Source organism: Cryptomeria japonica, chromosome 7 (genome assembly GCF_030272615.1).
Source record: "Cryptomeria japonica chromosome 7, Sugi_1.0, whole genome shotgun sequence".
In the NCBI taxonomy this organism is placed as follows: domain Eukaryota; kingdom Viridiplantae; phylum Streptophyta; class Pinopsida; order Cupressales; family Cupressaceae; genus Cryptomeria; species Cryptomeria japonica.
The window spans coordinates 297,333,374-297,354,398 of NC_081411.1; the positions used below are offsets into that span (position 1 = coordinate 297,333,374).

Here is a 21,025-nt window from a genome sequence, read left to right on the forward strand (position 1 = left end):
TTTCTTTCTTTCCAGATCCCCCAAGCAATATGTGGAAGAGATAAATTCCAGAGAACTCCTAAGGCCCGATTATCAGAGGGGCATTTCCATTCAAACCACATTCGCTGGGTAGTATCAGGGAAGACCCAGTCAGTGTTCCAGATGTTAAGGAAGTGGTTCCAGATATTCTTGGCATAGGCACAATGAAGCAGCAGATGGCCAGCATTTTCCTCCACCTCTTTACAAAGAAAGCATCTATTGGAGAGAGGAATACCTCTTCTGCAAAGATTATAAATAGTAGAGATCTTTTCCTACATAAACAACCAAAAAAAAATGTTAATTTTAGGAATTAAGTGCTTATTCCAGATACCCGCTCAAAAGGGTGGGGGAGAAGCTTCTAGAGACGAACTTATAAGCATCAATAACCTTGAACTTCCCAGAAGAGGAGAAATTCCAATACACTTCATCCTCCCCTTGAGAGCAGGGGATGTGAATACAATTCAACCAAGGTTGCATAGGAATCAGAGCATTATCAACAAAAATGAGGTCCAACCAACCTCCATTTCTAATGTAATCAGCCACCCAGACGCAAATTTTTCCAAGGCATAATTCTTTGAAGGGAGAAGCCCAAACAAAGTCCGATAGGGGGGCATCACCAGTCCACCAGTCATCCCAAAATCTGATTCTGGTACCATTACCTAGCATCCATCTGCAACCATGCAAGATAACTTTGGAGGAGCCAATGAAATTGCTCCATAAATCAGAAGTTGCGTTGGGAAGATCATAAGTTTCCAAAGTGTTTTGGATATCTGAAATGTGATATTTATGTTTGAATATATCAGTCCATTCATTATTCTCTTTAAGACATCTCCATAGTTTCTTGGCCATCAAGGCTTGATTGAAGTCTCTCAGGTTCTGGATATCAAGACCTCCCATGGATTTGGGAAGGCAAATTTGATTCCAAGCCACAAGGAGTAATCTGTTCTTAGATTCAATTCCAGTCCACAATACTTTTTTTGAATTCTTTCCAATTTATCAGCGATTTTGGCTGGTATTTTGAATAAAGTCATATCATAAACTGGGAGGCTCTGAAGCGAGGCTTTGAGCAATTGGAGCTTGCCAGCTTGGCTTAGCAAAGCGCCTTTCCACCCAGCCAAATTGTTCTGGAATTTGTCTATAAGATTCACCCAAAAAGAGTCAGGAGTCAGGCCCTGGCAGAGAGGAAGTCCTAGATAGGAGTTGGGAAAAGTTCCAACTTTACAGCCAATAATCGAGGCAATCTTAACTTTCCTGTGTTCATGGGTGTTAAAGAAGAAGATGGAGCTTTTAGCCAGGCTAAGTTTTTGCCCCGAACCATGCTCATAAGTATCCAGAGTCTTTTTTAAATTCTTGGCTTCCTTAACCAAACCTTCCCCCATCAAGAGAGTGTCATCAATAAATTGTTGGTGAGAGCATGTGGAGGCCTGAGAAGAGGGTCGTAAGCTTGTAATATTATCATTTTTGACCTCCCTCTAAATAATTTTACTGAGAGCTTCACTCATCAGAATGAAAAGGAAAGGAGATTGAGGATCCTCTTGTCTTATGCCCCTAGATGCTAAGAAAAAACCAGAGGCAGATCCATTAATCAACACAGAGAATTTTGGGGTGGAAACACATTTCTCAATTATCTGGATGAAGTTATCTCCGAATCCAAAAGCCCTGAGGATTTGGAAGGGAAAGCTCCAATTAACTCTATCAAAAGCTTTCAGGAGGTCCAATTTAAAAAAAAAAACTAGTTTTTAATTGATTGAAAGGGAATGGATATTCTCATGAACCACAATAGCAGAATCTAGGATCTACCTCCCAGGGACAAACCCATTTTGATGCTTAGAAATTAAAGAGGGGATACAAATCTTAAGCCTGAGTACTAGAATCTTGGTGAAGATTTTATATATATAATTGCAAAGGCTAATAGGTCTAAAATCCTGAAAAGAGCAGGCGTCAACTTTCTTAGGGATGAGGACCAGGAAGGTGGCATTCAGCTCCTTCAGGAGAGAACGAGATTCAAAAAATTCTTGAACAGCAGCGACCACATCAGAGCAAATAATCTACCAAAAAAATTGAAAGAAAAAAGAGGGAAACCATCAGGTCCGGGGACCTTGTTACCTTCAAAAGAGAAAACTGCATTGCAAACTTCATTAGGGGAGGGAATTTTGGAAAGCTCCAAGGTTGTGTCCCAAGAGATGATGGAGGGAATCTCTTGCAAGATTTCATTCTGAGCTAAAGGATCAAGAGGGTCATCCACTGAAAGGATCTTAGAGAAAAAACTGATGGCTTCCGAGCAAATCTCATCATGCTTATCCACCCATCTCTGCTCGGTTTGAATTTTGTTTATTCTGTTAGCAGCCCTGTGCTTAAGAGTCGTCATATGAAAGAACTTATTGTTTTTGTCACCACTTTTAAGCCATAAAGCTCTAGATCTCTGCTTCCAAAATTCCTCTTCTTTGGAGATAATGTCATGTAATTTAGTCAAAATAGCAATTTCTTTGTTTGAGACATCTTTATCAAACTTGTAAACTTGAATATGGTTTTGAACCTCCTCAAGATCGAGTTTGAACTTCTCTTTAGCTTTGAAGATGTTGCCAAAAGTGGATTTGTGTCAACGTTGAATATAAGACTTGACATTGGAGAGCTTCTTGGCTATATGAAACACAATTGTTCCCTAGATAACAATATTCCATCACTCCATAATTTTATCTTGGATTCCAAGGGCCATCAACCACATTTTCTCAAATCTGAAGGGGTACGCCTTTCTTCCAGACACCAGAGAAACCAAGAGGCAAATGGGGAAGTGATCGGATCCTACACGGCCAAGGCATTGAGTTTGTAGGAGGCCATCCGAAGCCAATCAGGAGAGATAAGACCCCTATCAAGCTTAACCTGAATAAGATCCTCTCCACTGCGTCTGTTGGACCAAGTGAACTTGGCCCCAACAAGATCATGATCCAAAAGGCTCAAAGAGTTGATCATGTTAGCGAAGTTGTGTCTACTATCAATAGAGATATGTATACCCCCAAATTTCTCTAGATTAGAGAGGGATATTGAAATCGCCCGGAAGAATCCATTTCTCATTAGGGAAAAGAGATCTAGCAAATAAATTGTGTATATTATCTTTTTAGATTATTTTCCTCTTTCCCATGTATTCTTTTTCTTGAAATGATTTCTCAATGTATATTTTGTGTTGATATGCTTTGGTAGTGTTATTATTATTGTTAATTTTGTACTATCACTTAAACTCATATGGCAATCCTTGGATAAATAAATGTATTGTATATTTGCATACACTTATAGGAGAATTCATTATTCTCTATGGATTGTATCAACCTTCTCACCCACTTCTTGTCACTTCTAATTGAAGTGGTTCTTCTAACTAGATAGATTTCGGTTTGTTTCCTTGCATGGAGTTGGTAATTTCCTATGTTTGTGCTCATATACCTACAAAATATCAAGAGGAGGAAGATGTTAAGTTGGGAGCCTAATGATGACAATACTACCCTTACTAATGTATGAGATAAAAATGAAGACTGTGCCCCCTCCTACGCGTTTCTCGTGGCTAAGCAATTTAATATACATTTATTATTGATCAGGTTATGTCATTTGTTTATGTTTGTTTGGGTTTCATTGCATCTAAAATCTAAGGTTGTACTTTTCCACAAACCACCTTATCTTGATTAATGAATTACTATCTTCATAATTGATAAATAATAATATGTTTTCTTTAAAAAAATATAAATTAAATATATAGCAAAAATAATCATATTAAATTTTTTATTCCAACCAAAAATCTCCACTTTCATGTGATAAAAATATTTCTGAAATTTTAATTATATTTAAAAAAAATAAAAATAAACAAATACAATCATATATCAAATTTGATCCCTTTAAAATAACATAATATCGTAAAATGAATGCAATAGTTTGTTCAAAATCCACTCAAGATGCAAATTACTCTAACGCTAAAAGAGTTATAATTCTATCACAATGCATTTGTGAAAAACAAATCGAATTATTATGTTGTGAAGAATTCGAAAAAGCGTAATAACCACATATCAATGCTTTTGGAATGGGGCATGTGTTATTTTAGTAAAAGCCAATGTGTAGCAACCAAGTCTGTATACAAAATGCCCCTCTCAATAAACAAACTTGTTTTCTACTTCATTTACAACTGCAAGATGGATGTGGATTTTCTAAACCCCGTTTCTCACAACGTTGAAGAATCGTACTTATTAGATGGGAATGATCCCTCTAAATTTTTTAATGCAGATAAATATGAAATCATTTTGAAATTCTCATCATTGTAAGTCTGGAAGGGGAGGTGGGCTACCAGTTTTCTGGTTGACGTGAAAGGTGATGCTTAGAGTTAACAAGTTTTTTTCTAGTCTATTGAATGTCAGGGACATGAAAAAGAATTGCTAATGACCGAATCATAGAAAAGGAAATTTAGTAATAACAATAAAATTGTAATCCTGTGTAAAAAAGACTATATGAACATGCCATAAAATCATGTGCAAAAGGCTACAACTGCTTTCACAAGTGTGCAACTTAATTCTCTTTAAATCAAATGTCTCAACTATCATATCTACCCTCAATCTAGAAGTAGCCTAGAATTGCAGGCACTTCCCTAGATCCCAGTGATCTTTAAACCATAAACTCAAGCTAAAGTCCCATGCTTGCTACTTCCATCTTGTATATCTACAATTTTTCTCTCAGGCACTGGCCATGGTAGATACCCAGCCACACAATAAAACCTAAACCTTTGAAATACTTGTATCCCTTTCATTGACACATCATACCTCTGTAATGCGAATTTCAATCTCCCCCAATTTTCTAACTTCAATTTCTTTTCCTCAGCGCTCTTCTCACTCCACCGAACCTGTCGTTGCTTGACTATGGAATCTACCTGCTTTTCAAGTTCTACTTGCAGCTTCCCAATTCTATCAAACATTTCTACCTTTAGGGAACCTGCCTGTTCTGCTTGCAGCTTCTCAATTCTATCTAATTGGTTTTTCATTTCTTTCATTTCTTCTTTGAGGGCATCTAGTTCATGTTTTAATGTTTTCTCCGAACTGACATCTTCTTCAGTCATAGCTTCCTTCAATTTCTTTTCTTGTATGCTAGTGCTAGTTTCACAATAATTTGTATCATTAGAGACATATCCCTGGGATTCCATCGGTGCAATCACTTGATCTTTAGGAACTTCCGGTTCTGATGGCTCCAAGTTGCTTCTTTTAGGATTGTCTTCATTGATGGAAACTCCCTTCTGTTTCTTGTCTTCTTCCAAATGTTGTGGTGCTGTATCTTTGTTTACAGAATTCTCTAAAACTTTAGCTCCATCTCTTTCCTTTTCACTTTTATGGTCAGCAATAATCCACCTCTCATTACTTATAAAATGATCCACAACCATTCGTAATGAAGGTTCTTTTCCTTTAAGAACACGAAGTCTGTCCCAATTCTGCAAAAGAAAAAAAAACAACATGCGGTGGTAACATAGATTATGCGGACAATACCTACATATACGGACACAATTTGACATGAAATAGATATAGATATAGTTGTGTAAGAAAGAGAACAGATATATACACCTCCATAAGAATATTCATATTTTCCTCAAATTCCCAGCATACAAATATCCAAGTAATAAGCTGAACCTGCCATCCATCCAAATCCCTGGCTTCATTGTTTATGAGGAAGATATTCCAGACAAGTCGATGGTAGGTGAGAAAACGCTTCCACTCTCGAGGCAATTTTCGGATATCTGTAGTCATTTCTTCAAAGTGACAAAAGGTTCCTCGCTCTCCTTCGCTGTATCTTACAAACAGCAGCTCCTTTATGGGAATTAACTCTTCAAAACTTTGGTCACCTGCATGAAGATTATATTTTTACAGACTGCACATTTGTGGATATTAAATATGAAATTTGACTCAAATACTAATGGAATTTGTATGCTTATTAATTAACTATTCTATTTATAATTTAGACGCACTTAAATTACCTTCAGTTGTATCTGATTGTGGCGGAACTTCTATTTTGTTTGTGTTGTGTTGTGAGCTACTAGCATCTGTCAGTAAATACCAAAACATTTTTAGCTCTCGCACTGGCATTATCAACAAAATTTCTACGAATGGCCTTTTCAACAATGAAACCAAGCTTGTTTATAGTGTAGAATATGTTCAGTGCTAATATATTTTGATGAACGACCGATAGCTTGGTAAGGAAACATAACCAGTTTTAATGAATATTTACGAATTCATATGGTTTCTTCTTTATTAATCAATTTTCATTTATATTTATTCCGAATAATTGCGGTTTTTCTATTGTTATACAGCAACTAAGTGAGCATGAATTGCAGAGTAGAATTAAACCTTTGATGCAGCTTTGGTATCAAAATAGTTTTAAAATGTAGCGAGATAATTACTTGTTCCATCTTCGACCTCCATATCTATTATAGTTGTTTCAGCTTTTTGTTTTTGTTGTGTAACTTCTGGTGTATCTGTTAATAACAAGTAGCGCCGATCAGATGCTCCAGTTGCAACATATATTAAATAGGAAGCCATATATAAATCCTCAAAATTTTGCTTTTGTTTCATTTCTCACCTGGGATAGGAGTCGTCGAGCCAAATATTTTTTCAAAATCAAGTTTAGTAGAAAAGAGGGCATTGTAAGCTTCGTCTATTTCTGTTACAGAATCATCCTCTCCATCTGCTTCTGATTCCATATGGCCTTTGTTCCTTTCCTTTTCAAACACTCCCAACTGTCCTTCCAAAAATTTCTTTGACTGGACTTCACTGGGATCAGGGAGGTCTAATGGAAGTTGTATTATCTTTTGTAAATATTTATCTGCCAACTTACTATTTTTCAGAGATTTATCTCCATATTTTTTCATTATTGCCCGTTGGATCAAGTCTTTATCCATTCCAAGAACGACGCTAATTTTGCAGACAGCTAATACAAGATTAATAGCTGATAAAACCTGTGGAGCATACAAAATTATGTGACAACAATGCCAATGACACAGTCAAACATTTGGATTGAAAATATATTACTTGTAAATTTACCTGAAGAATGACAGACTCCTGACATCGGTCAAGATCATCAACAAATACAATTGTTCTAAGATTAGCACTGGGCTTCGACCTAGTCAAGTTCTCTCCACTATACTTCGAAGATATCAATGACATATTGCAAGGCCCTGTTATGAAATCCGAAGCAGCTTTGCACAAGGGAATAGGGTTTTTGCTAATTTCCTCTTTCAAGAAATTAATATCAGAGATTACCCGTTCCTGATAACCAAGCTTTTCATTGTGGTCTGGAAGTTTTATATAATTCATTAATTGAATACTCACTGGATTTACAGTGCTCATTACTTTCTTTACGAGAGTCCATACCAAAATGACTACGGTTAGAGGAAGAGATGCGTATTTTAGCTCCACCGATTCCTTGATTTTGTATCTTTCCAGCAGCACCCATACAATCAAAGTAAACGAGGTGGCCAATAGAACTGCAAAGAGGCATGGAAATATAATTTCAATCAAGATAACCTGTTTTTGCTTTCTCCAAGTGTTTCTCAAACATGTGCTCAACCACTGGGCATCTGTCATTATTCCTTCCATTTCTTTTGTGATTTCCACTGCCATGCCTGCTAAAGCTTCTGATTCATTCCTGTATTTCCATGCATTGTATCGCACAGTTAATACAGCAGGCACACTTTCCTGTGAAAAAGAATCAATTTCGGACTCTGCACCTTCCTTTTTTGAAGAATCATTTACAGACTGTGACTGTTGGCCTTTTTCTTTAAACTGAGAACGAAAACTGAAAAACAGTTAGACAATTAAATTACCCAGATTAGAACCAAAGGCAATAATGAAGCTTTTCTCAAGCAAGAGATTTACCATGCCAGTGCTATCCATAGCAGCTAGTGATTTAAATATATGATGATATCTAGGATCGTACTTTCTTAAAAAGTTACGAAGTGAATCTCCTTCCTAATAAACAACCACATTATACATTTTGTTAACGGAAAAAGGTTGAAGGGAAATACTTCATACTAGTTTTCACATTTAAATTTTACCTTCGACGTTTTGCCGGATATACTATTTTTTATCTTCATGCAGCATTCGACTATTTTATTCTTCAGACTCTGAAAGAATTTACTTTTTACTTTGGTCTCGTCGACCAATAAATCTATGCCTGTCTTAATCTGGCGGTATTTCTTTTTCCCCCTTTCTGTATGTTCTAAAATTTGAAAACCAGGAAAACTTGAACTTGTCGTTTCGGATGGCAAAACTGCCAGTTGTGCAGCTGTCTTCAACAAAATGCCCTCCGTCTGAAGTGAACGAAAGCTAACTATTAGTCCAAACATATTTAAATTTCGAGCAAGCAGAAGGTTATTATTTTATTTTTGTTAATGTGGCTTTTTAAATTTACCTGTTCCATCAAACTCGACTTTCCCATACCCCAACTACCGGATATACCAACCGTAATAGGAGGTTTTAGGTAAGGGTTCAGAAGCAACGCAGCAAGACCATAAGCAAAGTCACTTCTTCCTGTAAAATTAGGAAAAACAAATTTAGATTTAAGCTAAAAAAATATTTTAGAAAACTTATATTCTTCTTAAAAGAAGATAGAATATATTTTACCCAGATTGTCAGATGTTGTTGGTTTATCATTCCCCTGTTCTGCAATGCGTTCAATTTGCTTGCAAACTGCATACAACCGAGTGCACAATAATAACAAAATATCGGGTGTCTGATATGACATAAAAAAGAATAAAATAAAGCAGAACATTGAAAATTATATTGAATACCTGATAGGACATTATTTTTCACTTCTGGTTTTAGTCTTTCTCTCCAGTTGTGGTCCTTAATGTCCGCGATTTGAGCACCCCTAGAAAGCAGTTCTTTGGTCATGTCAATATCACCCAGACGTGCAGCTGTCCTTAATAAATTGTTTTCCTGTCCTACTTTTACAGTGATATGCTTCCTTTGTTCTAAAAGAAACTCTTTGAGTGGAGAATCGCTTAGATGTTGGTCTGCAGTGCCTAACCCTGCAGCAGAGGCCCACAGCAAAAGCAATTTCTTTTCATCGGATCCACACTTCTTTAACAGCAATTCAGCAACTGCTTTTCCATCGTCTCCAGTTAATTGTGGTTGCGCGAAATAGTGGAATACCGTTCGCCCATCACAATCTCTTTCGAGAAGAGGGTGAGCTCCCCAGTGCAACAAAACTTTTATGGTATCCGCGTGCCCCACTTTAGCGGCTTTATGAAGAACCGTCTGTCCGAGGACATCTGGTGTCCTCACATACAATTTAGGCTTCTTTGATTGTCTGAGAAGGAAATCTGCTATATTCATTCTGCCCTCTGAAACGGCCACATGTAGTAATGTCAATCCACTGTTGTCGACTATGGATTCGACGTCTACTCCACTAATTTGAAGGAGTTGCCAAATGATATTAGGATTATCGTGGTGGTCTCCTTGAACCGCGTCATAGAAAACGCCTCGCCCAGTTTCATCTTTGATTTGTAGGATTTCTCTGTTTATGTTACAAAATTGATGGCAGAGCCATTGGTGTCCTTTCATAGCTGCAAAATGAAGAGCCGTTTTACCGTTATTATCTTTCTTCTCCACCCATTTTTCACTCTCTTCTTCGCTTCTACATTTGTGAAGCATTAACTCAGTCAATTTATCTGCATTATAGCCAAGTTCACACATGGAAGCGTAGTGCAAAGCTGTTCGGCCCTCCTCATCGCAAGCACGTGGATCTGCTCCTCTCTCCAAGAGTTTTCTCACAGCTTCCAAATTGCCTTCAGAGGCAAACTTACGCAGAAGTATTTCAGAGTCCGCCTTATCAAAATAAGTCTCTAGCAGTTGTTGAGAAACCGACAATAGCTTCCCCATTACCTTTATGTTATATTCCTTAACGGCCATATCCAGAGGGCTCACCCCATCATTGTCTTTCCAAGTAACCAACTCCGCCCTCTTTTGGTTAACTTCACTGTGCACTGTATCGCTGTCCCCTTCCCGAATCAAAATATCGACAATATCTTCATTCTCTCTCTCAACTGCATAGTGGAGGGGCAGGCGGCCTTTATTGTCTGCAACATCCGTCTTTCCCCCGTTTTGAAGAACCATTTCACACACGCTTACGCCAGCATCTCGGCATGCGTAATGAAGAGCAGTCAATCCTTCTTTATCTTTTGCATTGACCAGCTTTTCTTTCAAATGACATTTGTTGAAAAGACTTCTCACAATTTCTTCTCTATTATTATAAACTGCACGGTGGAGGGGAAACCAGCCTGTGTTGTCTGGAACATCCGGCCTTCCTCCGTATTCAAGAACCATTTCACAAATGCTTAAATCACCAGTAAAGCATGCCGAATGAAGAGCGGTCCATCCATCCTCATCCGCTACATTGGCGAACTGTTCTTTGGAACGACATTTGTCGAAAAGACTTTTCACAATATCTTTTCTATTGTTTTGTATAGCAAAATATAGAGCCCTATTCTGTTGGTCTGGGCCAACGTCCACTTGTGGCTGGGCGCCCCACTCTAATACCTTGTTTACAACAAAATTATCCTTATTGTCAACTGCATAGATTAAAATCTTGCTGAGAAGATCGTAATTTCCAGCTTCGTCGTAGTAGGCCGATTGTGGATTTTGCAGCGTAGCTTTGAAATATTGCCCATCATCTGCTGCATCCTTGCATGCCTGGAGGAGAATGCTCCGCACCTTATTTTCTTCATATCTGGAGAGATGAAATAATATGGCGGAAGATATAATAAAATTCCTTGGGCTTCTAGTCTGACACTCATCATTGCCCCACTCCTTGATTAGTAAACCAATACTACTTCGTATGGTTCCTGCTGCAATAGAGGAGGAAATATAGAACCATAAAAAATGCCAGATAGCATCTGACATGTCTCCTTCTGAAGCAAAATTTTCAAACCAATTCACTTCCGAGCATTGCCTTATTATATTACTAATAAATTCATCTATACTTCGACGTAAAAAGTTTTGCCCTAGGATCTTCTTATCCTCCTGACTGAACTTGTCCCAACAGGACTTTACCATTTTAAACATCACTTCTTCAACTGAATCTTTGGAGAATTTTCTCTTCGCTGCTTTCCGACCGGCGAGTCCCTCTTCGCCAAGTATTCTGCCAATATGGCATATCCGCCTGTTCATCTCTACAAATTTGGTTTTATTGCTGAAAGGTATGTTGCCCTCTCTCACGTCTACTGACTCAAAAATTTCTTTTTTTTCCCAAAAGTTGAGCAACCAGTACACAACTTCATAATTCCAGTCTTCAGAACACAAAAATAATGCCGCTTCTCTTCCTTTTTGGTCGACTTTCACATCTGCATATATGCTTCTCAAATGATTTGAGTTACCTGAAGAAGAATTTGTAACGCTAGTTGAGTGCACAAGAGTAGCAATATTCTCACTAATCGTTTGAATGTGAGTTGAAAATAGAATAAGATATATAAAGAAAAGAATATACCCGCGCTATAGCTTATGGATGGGTGGAGTTGTATGATGAGCATGTGTCCCAAACAGCTTCTGAACTCATCTCTCATTTGGATGTCATTTGAATATGATGAGCCACTTATCCAGCCGTCCAGAAGACGAGCTCTTTCCCCTCCCTTGAGAAGACCCTGTTGTTTTATCATTTGAAGGTTCTCATTTGCTTCCTGAAAAGTTGCTAAACGCCAGCCTGGTTTAGTGCAGTAGCTCCTCTCAACCAACTCCATTATACAACATGGCACGGCCTCTATTTCCGAAGTCATTGCAACTTCGCCTTATTATGTTGAGGTTTGAATGTGTTTGCTAGTGAATGTTTGGTCAAGGTCTACTTACCCTTATTTTGCCAAATTAACCTTTTCACCAAGCAATCTAAACTTAAAAAGATATCCACAATTTGGTGGAATCGCTTCCTCCAAATTAAGAATATTGCACCACCATATGCATTAAGCAAACAAACATTTATGCGCTTCTCCGTCTACGTGTGAAGATTCGTTGCCTACCACATTAAAAAAGGAAAATATTTGTCAGGCACGTGAAATCTTTAAAAACGGAACGAGTATTTTCCTTACTAAATAATCTGTTAATTTTTCTATGTTAATAGATATTTTAAGGACAAAATAGGGAAAAAAATAAAATATTGTCGAAATGATCTTAGAAAGCATCCTAAGTGATATAATAAATCATATACAAATATTTCAAAATGGATAAAAATTTAAATAATACAATCAATTTTTTAATTATATAAAAATTAACATTTGCATATAAAAGATGTTTCAAATTATAGAGCAAATAAATTTTAAAATCTTGTTTTAGATATTTTAATTATATTTATTTTAAATTGATAAAGAATATGAATTTGAGATATTTATATTAATATATTAAATAAGATGCATAGATAATTAAAAATTAATATCTTTCAAAATCTTTTAGATAATTATGTTCTATGTTAGTTTAAAATATAAACATTACCATATATTCACTTATATAATTATTAATTAATCTAAATATTAATTTGTATAATTATATTAATTCTTTTAATTAGTTTAGATTACAGAAATATATTCTTTTGCAAGATATATATGAATATTATTTTTAAATATGTATCAAAATTTCTACACGGACTTATTAGCATAAAAATAGGTAAAAAATTAGATGAAAAAGACAAACAAATTATTTATTTTATATTTTGGAACTATTTTAATTTAATCATCATTAACTTTACCTTTTATTGAATCAGTATTTCATTTTTCAAACTAATGTCACATACAAGTTTTAAAAAAATTAAACACAAATAAATTATTTATATTTAATTTTTACATAAAGAGCTATTTCTATTTTCTATTTAAATATTCTATTTGATATCTACTTGAACTACTAAATAGATTTATAGACACAAATAATTAAACAAATAGATAGAAATTTTAGAGTACACTTGCAAAACAATGGTATAGCACTTTGTTGCTCCCTCAACATAGTCTTGAAGACAATAAATTCAAACTCCTAAATCATCTTCTTGCCCATACATTCTCATTCCCTTTCATTTTTGTGCTTCTAGCAAATCTCTTACTCAATGTTCTTGTTCAACCTATGTATTTGAAATCTCACAAAAGTTTAGATTTATCCTATCACAACCCTTATTTGTGTTCATGCATGCATTATACTAAGCTCATCTCAATCCCACTATATTTCCCTATCTACTGTCACACCCACCCTTATGTGCATATTCACTCAAGTAGAGTTCATTTGGCCTAATTTGCTATCAACTCACCATTGTGGAGCTAGTTGCACAAATCTTCGCCGTGAGCACTATAATCTTTTTGTGTCAACTTTCTTTGCCATTAGATCTATTTAGGTCTAATGGCTCGCACAATCTAACAATATTGAAATTCAATTGGATTATCAATTTATCATTAATTCAATTCTTAACTATATAAATCAAATAGATTTTATTTGTTTGACCTAGGTTGAGTTCATGAATGTGAGATAATCCTTACAGTTATGACCTTGATCCATTTAAATGTAAAAAAAATATAAAATAACCAAATATTTAGATTATTAGTCCCTTCTTATACTTCAATCCTATGCTAATTTTTCACATACATTTGTGATATGATTTTATAGTTATGTATAACAAGACATTCATTGCATTTATTTTGAATCATCTAATATCAAGAAAGGAACAATGATTCTAATAGAAACAATCATTCAATTTTCCTTCAAAACTATAAGTCAAGCCAAAAAAAAAATCTAGCTTATTTGATCAATACCCATTCCAATGCATGCAAATCAAATAGAAATCATTATCAAATACATCAACTAGCCATCATTATCAAATCTATGTGTATGCTTGAATTTTGTTGACTATCGAAATATTTTTAAATATCATTAGTTTCATAGAAAGCCTTATACTCATGAGAGAAAATATCATTATTTATCAATCTATTATCTAGAGAATTCAGATGAAAAAATGTAGAAAATAACATTTTATAGATATTATTATTGGTACTCAACATTTACAACACAACTGTATATCGATTCCCACTCTGCAACTTTTTGAATTCCTGCTATGCCTGGTGTTTCTACTGGGGAGGGCTTGTCCTCCCTGGTACCTGACCCTCCTCCGGTTGACTTGCAGATTTGTTTGGATTTGGCTCTTGTGTTGCGCACCCAAGGAGATGGGTGGGCTCCCTTTGTTGTTGCTTGCAACAAGATCCTGCATGAGGCCCCCCTCCTCGTGAAGCATCCTCTGGTGGCCCCCAACTTGGATTCTTCCAAAAAGGACCCTAAGACTCTGGAGGTGGGTCCTTTGTCTAGGCAAGATCAAGCAAACTCCTGAAAAGGTGCCCTTTAGGGGAACTCCAAGCTAGAAAGTTTGACGTTGCAGCCAAAAGTCACTAATGGTGAGGAGGGCCCCGAGATTTGCCTCCCCGATGGTATCATGGATAATATTGCTTCATCCCTCCACCTTTGCCTGGTTGGAAGGTTCCTAGCCTTCAGACCCACTATAGATATGGTTAGAAGATGGGCGGGCTCTAGATGGAAAACCAAAGGTAGTGTCTCTATCTCTGCCATGCTTGGCGGACTCTTCCTTTTTAGATTTACTGCAGAGGAAGACTTCACTTATGTTATGTCTGGTACATGGTCTGATGGTAAGCACTGCCTTACTCTCTCCAAGTGGAAGTCGGGGTTTGACCCAAGTGCGGACCTCCTTACACTGGCGTCGGTGTGGATCACACTCCTTGGCCTCCCCCTGGAATTTTGGGATGATACCATTTTCAGGTGGATTGGTAACTCGTTCGACCAATTTGTTGTTGTCGACAATGTGACAATGCAGAAGTCCAAACTTGTGTATGCTGTTAACAACCCCCTCCCTAACTTCATTGCCCTCAAATCCAAATGGGGTAAATGGACACAGGCAATAGTCTATGAGAACGCCTCTCTGTATTGTCAAAAATGTGGTAAACGTGGCCATGTTATTGCGGGCTATCTGACTACTCAACCTCCTGAGGTAAAAGATGAATGAGAAGTTGTCATCCCCGAGTATTGTTATTAGGGAGACAACCGAGAATGGTAACCCCCCAGCGTCCGAAAACTTTGTGGGTCAGACCGAGGATTTGATAGAAAAGGCAGGCCCTCAAGATATTTCTAAGGAGGGCTACCCCTTCTTGGCTGAGTATTCTTAACATGATAGTTACCCCTGACTCTAAGAAGACCCCTACCCCCTCGAGGAGATGCTTGGGGTTGTAGCTAGAAGAAGGAGAGATCCCCAAAGCGAAGGTTGATCAAGAAGGTCCCAATGCGGAGGCGACTAGCATGGAGAAGATAGGACTCATTACCTCCACTCTGCCAGCAATCGTGAATCTACTACCCAACCCAAAGGGAAGTTGGGGGAGGAATATCTAGAGCACTTGCATTGGGGCCTTGCCCACATCTAGGCTTGGGTTGGACCCGACCTCCTCGTCTACTACAAGATCCTTTGGGAATATTACTACTCTTTCTTTTGGTAGCCATTCAGTCTAGTCCTCGCCGGCGGACAAAGATAAGGGGGAATGGCAGGAACCAAAAAGAAAAACTAGGGGAAATAAGAAGGCGCATGTGGGTAACGACTCTAAACTAGGCAGACCCTCTGAGAGGACCCTTAGAACTAAGGTAATGGCCAAGGAAATTGCTAGTGGAAGGAAATTAACCATGGAGACAACACAAAAGAGTAAGAAATGAAGTTCCTCTCATGGAACTTAAGGGGCTTAAATAGCCCCCAAAAGCAGTATGCTCTTAAACAATGCATACTCACCAATAGAGTTGATATTATACTTATCCAGGAGGTGAAAATGAGTTACCAAAATTTTGCTATGCTTGTCGATAGTTTATGACCGGGTGTTGTCTTTCATTATGGAGAGACGAATGGTGCCTGAGGAGGAATTGCTACCCTTTGGAATAAGAGCAAGCTGAACGGTTTTGCAGTTGGCTCTTCTCACAACTTTCTTTCCACCAGGTTCACTATGAATAACTTATCTTGGGTCTTTTTTAATATCTATGCTCCTAATACCAGACACGGAAGGGCTTTGATCCAGGAGGAAATCACTACCTTCTTGACTAACAATAAGGAGGAGTTGTTTATGCTAGTCGGGGATTTCAACACCCCCCTCTATCCTTCAAAGAAGATTGGAGGCCTAACGAACTACAGTGAGAGAATGCTTGACTTAGCTGACTTCATCAGAAATAATGAATTACTTGATCTTGACCTCCAAGGGAACCAGCTCACCTGGTCTAACAATAGAAAAGGCTCCAATCTGATTTAGGTCAAGCTGGACAAGTTTCTGATCTTTGCCAAATGGAACTTTGGAACTAATTCCTCGCTTTTATCTCTCCCGTGCACTATCTCTGACCACTCCCTGATCCTCTTCTCCTGGGTTGACAAGCTGACCTCCGGTCCCTCACCCTTTAGGTATGAGATTATGTGACACTCCCACCCACATTTCAAGCAATGTATACAAAACTGGTGGAACTCCACTATTCAAGGGATGGCTATGTTCAGAATTTCTAAAAAGTTGGAAATTATCAAAAGGGAGGCGAAATCCTGGAGCCTCTCTTCCTTTGCGGATATCTTCAAGAGAAAAAAGGAGGTTGAAACCAATTTGGACTACCTCCAGAGGACCATTGCGGAGGGGACTTCCTCTAGGATCACTCATACGAAGGAAGAGGGATGGAGACAAAAGTGGAAAGAAATCATGAATCTTGAAGAAATTTACTTGAAGCAAAGATCCAGGATCCAATGGTTAGCTGAGGGGGACAAAAACACCTCTTTCTTTCAAAGATCGGCCTCAAAGCATAAAAGGAGGAACACTATCTGGTCCATCCTGAATGACAAAAATGAGGAAGCGATGGGGCATAATGAAATTGGTCAATGGGCTTCTCTTCACTTTGCTAATGCCTACTCGAATGATAGGATGAGGGAACCTACTAAAATCAGTGATAAACTCCTCAATCTCATTCCTCATGTCCTGGATGATGTTGATAATGAGCCGCTGATAAGCCGTGTGTTCGATGAGGAAGTCAAAGCAACGATTTTTTCTATGGATGCCTTTAAGGCCCCTAGTCCTGATGGCTTCCCCCGGGCTTTTTTCCAGACTTTTTGGGAAACTGTGAGGTATGATCTCAATAATGCTACTAAGGACTTCATTCGCACTAGTAAACTCCTGAAGAAGTTGAATAACACCTTCATTGTTTTGGTGCCCAAAGTTCCTGATCCGAAACTTGTTTCTGACTATCGGCCCATTAGCCTATGTAACTCTGTTTACAAAATTTTCTCTAAAGTTATTGTCAACAGAATCAAACCCTTGCTTGATAAATGCATCAGTCCCTCTCAAAGAGGTTTTGTTCCAGGCAGGCAGATCCTTGATGCTGTCATTACTACTCATGAGGTCATTCACTCCATGGAGAAAAGTCGCAACCTAGGTATGGCTCTCAAACTTGACATCTCTAAGGCTTATGACAAGGTTAATTGGAAATTCATGTATGCGGTCCTTTCTAAGATGGGATTTTAGGGAAGATTTATAATATTATCAGGATGGCAGTGGAAAGCGTTCACTATTCGATGATTGTCAATGGCACCCCCTGGGGATTCTTCAAGGTTGGGAAGGGGCTTCGTCAAGGAGACCCTCTCTCACCTTATTTATTCATTATGGTAGCTTAAGTCTTAAGTAAGAATTTCTCCAATCTAATCGGGACTAATAGAAACTCGGGGGTAAAGGTTGCTTCCACTCTCCCCCCTATGGTTATGCAGCAATTTATGGACGACACCTTCCTTTTCGGCCTTTCATCTGTAATAGAGGCTAAAGAGTGGAAGCATCTACTGGGAGAGTATGCCCATGCCTCTGATCAACTGATTAACTATTGCAAGAGCAAAGTTTACTTCTTTAACACGGACATAATTCTCTAGGGTAAACTTACCCAAATCCTAGGTTGTAGTGCTACTGATCTCCCTGATTCCTACTTGGGTTTCCCCCTCACTACTAAGGAGGTCACCCCTCACTTTTGGGAATCAATCCTAGAAAGAATGCAAAATAAACTCGCAAGCTGGACTGGAAAAACTCTGAGTAGTGTAGGTAAACTCCAACTTCTGGCGGCCTCCCTTCAAGGTGTCCCTGTCTACTTTCTCTCTATTTTCAAGATTTCCAATTCTATGGCTGAAAAACTTGAGAGAATCCAAAGAAGCTTTCTGTGGATGGGTTTGGAGGAGAAGACCAAAATCAACTTAGTCAATTGGGAAAAGATATACAAACCAAAGAGCATGGGTGGCCCTGGAATTAGAAAAATCTCTGATATGAACAAAGCCTTGTTGACTAAAATCGAATGGATCCCTATGAAGGGCAAAATGGACTAGAGCATGATTATGAGGGCCATGTACTTCAACCACACCCCCTTGCCCTCCCTCCTATCTTCCAATGAGTTCCCTCTTGGGTCTAAAATTTGGAACAACTTTGTTAAGATCAAGAAACTTCTCAAGCAAGGTCTAAAGTGGCCAGTTGGAAGTGGTCAAAAAATTAGATTTTGGGAGGACAACTAGATTGGGGATAGATCCCTTGCCTCCTCCTGGTTCAATTGTCTCATAATCCCTCTGAAGGATTCGATTGGCTCCCTTGTGAGCAACTACATCTCTCCCTCCCGCTGCTGGTTAAGGCTTGCTGATAGTCTGGGAAATACCGCCCAATGGATTCATCTGGCTGAAGGGCTGCAATCCCTTCTTTGGGGGATCAGGATCCCCTGTTTCACTCACACTGATAAACTTGTTTGGACCGCGAATCCCTCAAGGTCTTTCAGCGTTAAATCGGCCTACAATCTCTTGGTTGCCTCCTTCAACGACTATTACAATTGGAAAGAAGTTTGGAACTCTCAGCTCATCCCTAAAATTAACTTCTTCTGGTGGACGACCCTTCACGAGAAGGTCCTTACTATTTTTAATCTGAAGAGGAGGGGATTTATGCTCGCCAACAAATGTGTTATGTATAGTTGTGCGGAGGAAAGCATAAATCACCTCTTTATCCATTGCCCTTTTGTTTCTGGGATTTGGCACAAAGTTCTATAGAAATTCAATTTGGCTTGGACTTTCTCGGAAGACTTGTAGCAGTTTACCAACAACTGGAAGTGCCCTTTTGCTCACCCGTCAGTCACTCTTTTTTGGAGACTCATTCCTCCCCATGTCTGCTCTTTTTTGGAGACCCATTCCTCCCTATGTCTGTTGGCATATCTAGAAGGAAAGAAATAATAGGATTTTCCATGGCACCAGCAGCTCCGTTGACACGATGACTGACTTAGCTGAGAATTACCCCAGGGAGAATGCCATCATCAACAAGTGGAGAACCCCAAATGCCAGCCCTATGGCCTTGGACCGAAGGTGGATTAAAAATTGGAAGATGCCAGATAGTTTCCTTCGATATGACAATTCAAAAAAGATGGAGAGGCTCAATACCAGATGGTCATCCCCCCCCCTCCTTGGCTCAAGCTCAATTTTGATGGTGCTGCTCGTATTGGTTCAGCAGTAGGGGGAGGAATTATTAGGGATAGCCTGCGCGACCTAGTTTTGGCCTATGCAGGAAATTTTGACTCTGTTTCGAGCAACATGGTGGAAGCCCTTGCTCTTGTTGGGGGGCTTAAGCTGGCCCTGGGCACCAAAACCAAAAAACTGATCATTGAAGGGGACTCTAACCTGATTATTGAGGCTACTAAAGTCGCTTCAGGGATCTGCTGGAGAATAAAAATGTTATCCAAGACATCTGGTCCATGATTTTCTAGCTGGAAGATTTTCAAATTCAGCATATCTATAGAGAGGAGAATGGGGTGGCGGACTCTCTGGCTGCGACGAGACTAGAGATAAAAGGAATGAGGTGCTAGAGGCACCTAAATTCTCTCACTGACAAGCAGAAGGACCTTATTGGGAACGAACAAATCGCCTCTATCAAGCAATGACGTGCCATTTTCCTTTATTCAATAGGTTGCTTTGGGTTGGCTGCTATGCGATGCTGTTTGCAGGAATTTCAAACTCAAATTGGGCGGGCTTCGCCTTGCTGGCTTCTAGTGGTCCCCACCTTCTCTACCTGATGCTGACTTGGTTGGCCACCTATTTCTGCATCGTCGAGGGGTTGGAGTGCCAACTTTTGATCATTAATAACAACAAGGACCCTAATTATTAGATTAAATGGAACCTTACTACTTGCCATAATGATGATCTTTGCAAGTTGGCGGAGATCTCTAGAGGTGTCCCTTCGCATGCTTCTCGAAGCTGGCAGACGTAGGGCTTGGGAAACTGTACCAAAAATCATTATTACACCTTGCACATTATTTTGGCTAATTACCATTTGTTTTCTCTTAACTCCAGCTTTGGTTTTCCTCTCTGCATTTTTCCTTTCAGGCTTGCACTGTATCTCAACTTCACTCTGGAGGAAGTTGGCATGGGAGAGGATTTAGTCCGGGTTGAACCGGACATAATTGATGACTGTTTTCGCAATGACCCGTGCGACTGGATGTATGCTAAGCAAGGAGGAATCATCCTGTTCATGGAAACCATGAAGGGATTCAACGAAGACCTTTCCATACAATTTGTCAACAATTGGAAGGATAGGACGGTGGTCATGGAGGACATTTCATTTGAAATCAATGAAGAAGTTATCGCCCAGGTTACGTGTCTCTCCACTTAAGGAAGGAAATGGAAGAAAACTAGTGGGGTTGCGGACGAAAACAACATGAAACGCTTCTTCAAAAAGGGCGAGGAACCGACCATATTACGTGGGGGCTTCAACAAGGAATGTTTACCCTACCCGTGGGATCAGGTTTACAAAATCATAATGAAATACTTCACCCTCAAGGGAAGGTATGGTGTATTCTACTATTATCACTTCCCGTTGCTAAACCACTTCCGCAACCATGACACCATTTCTTTTCCTTTTTTTTTGCTGCATGCTCGAGTCTACTATTAAAGATGTTCGCAA

At 38.7% G+C, this 21,025-nt stretch overlaps 1 protein-coding gene across 7 annotated transcripts in view; it reads right to left on the reverse strand.

Annotated features, from left to right (window-relative positions):
- Positions 1 to 4,487: 4,487 nt before the first annotated feature.
- LOC131048595 (uncharacterized) overlaps positions 4,488 to 21,025 on the reverse strand; it is a 72,295-nt gene continuing 55,757 nt past the window's right edge. For 6 of the 7 annotated variants that reach the window (XM_059207994.1, XM_059207990.1, XM_059207993.1 and 3 more), the window contains 12 exons: positions 11,518 to 12,036; positions 8,822 to 11,407; positions 8,655 to 8,720; positions 8,443 to 8,561; positions 8,087 to 8,341; positions 7,908 to 8,000; positions 7,074 to 7,814; positions 6,613 to 6,988; positions 6,434 to 6,508; positions 6,011 to 6,076; positions 5,601 to 5,878; positions 4,488 to 5,470 (listed from right to left, as the gene is read on the reverse strand). In XM_059207994.1, coding sequence (XP_059063977.1) covers positions 4,670 to 5,470; positions 5,601 to 5,878; positions 6,011 to 6,076; positions 6,434 to 6,508; positions 6,613 to 6,988; positions 7,074 to 7,814; positions 7,908 to 8,000; positions 8,087 to 8,341; positions 8,443 to 8,561; positions 8,655 to 8,720; positions 8,822 to 11,407; positions 11,518 to 11,803 — 5,742 coding nt within the window. In that variant the 5' untranslated portion in view covers positions 11,804 to 12,036 and the 3' untranslated portion in view covers positions 4,488 to 4,669. Of the gene's footprint in view, positions 5,471 to 5,600; positions 5,879 to 6,010; positions 6,077 to 6,380; positions 6,509 to 6,612; positions 6,989 to 7,073; positions 7,815 to 7,907; positions 8,001 to 8,086; positions 8,342 to 8,442; positions 8,562 to 8,654; positions 8,721 to 8,821; positions 11,408 to 11,517; positions 12,037 to 21,025 lie in introns of those variants that run through there. The other variant, XR_009358432.1, reaches the window with a different exon arrangement.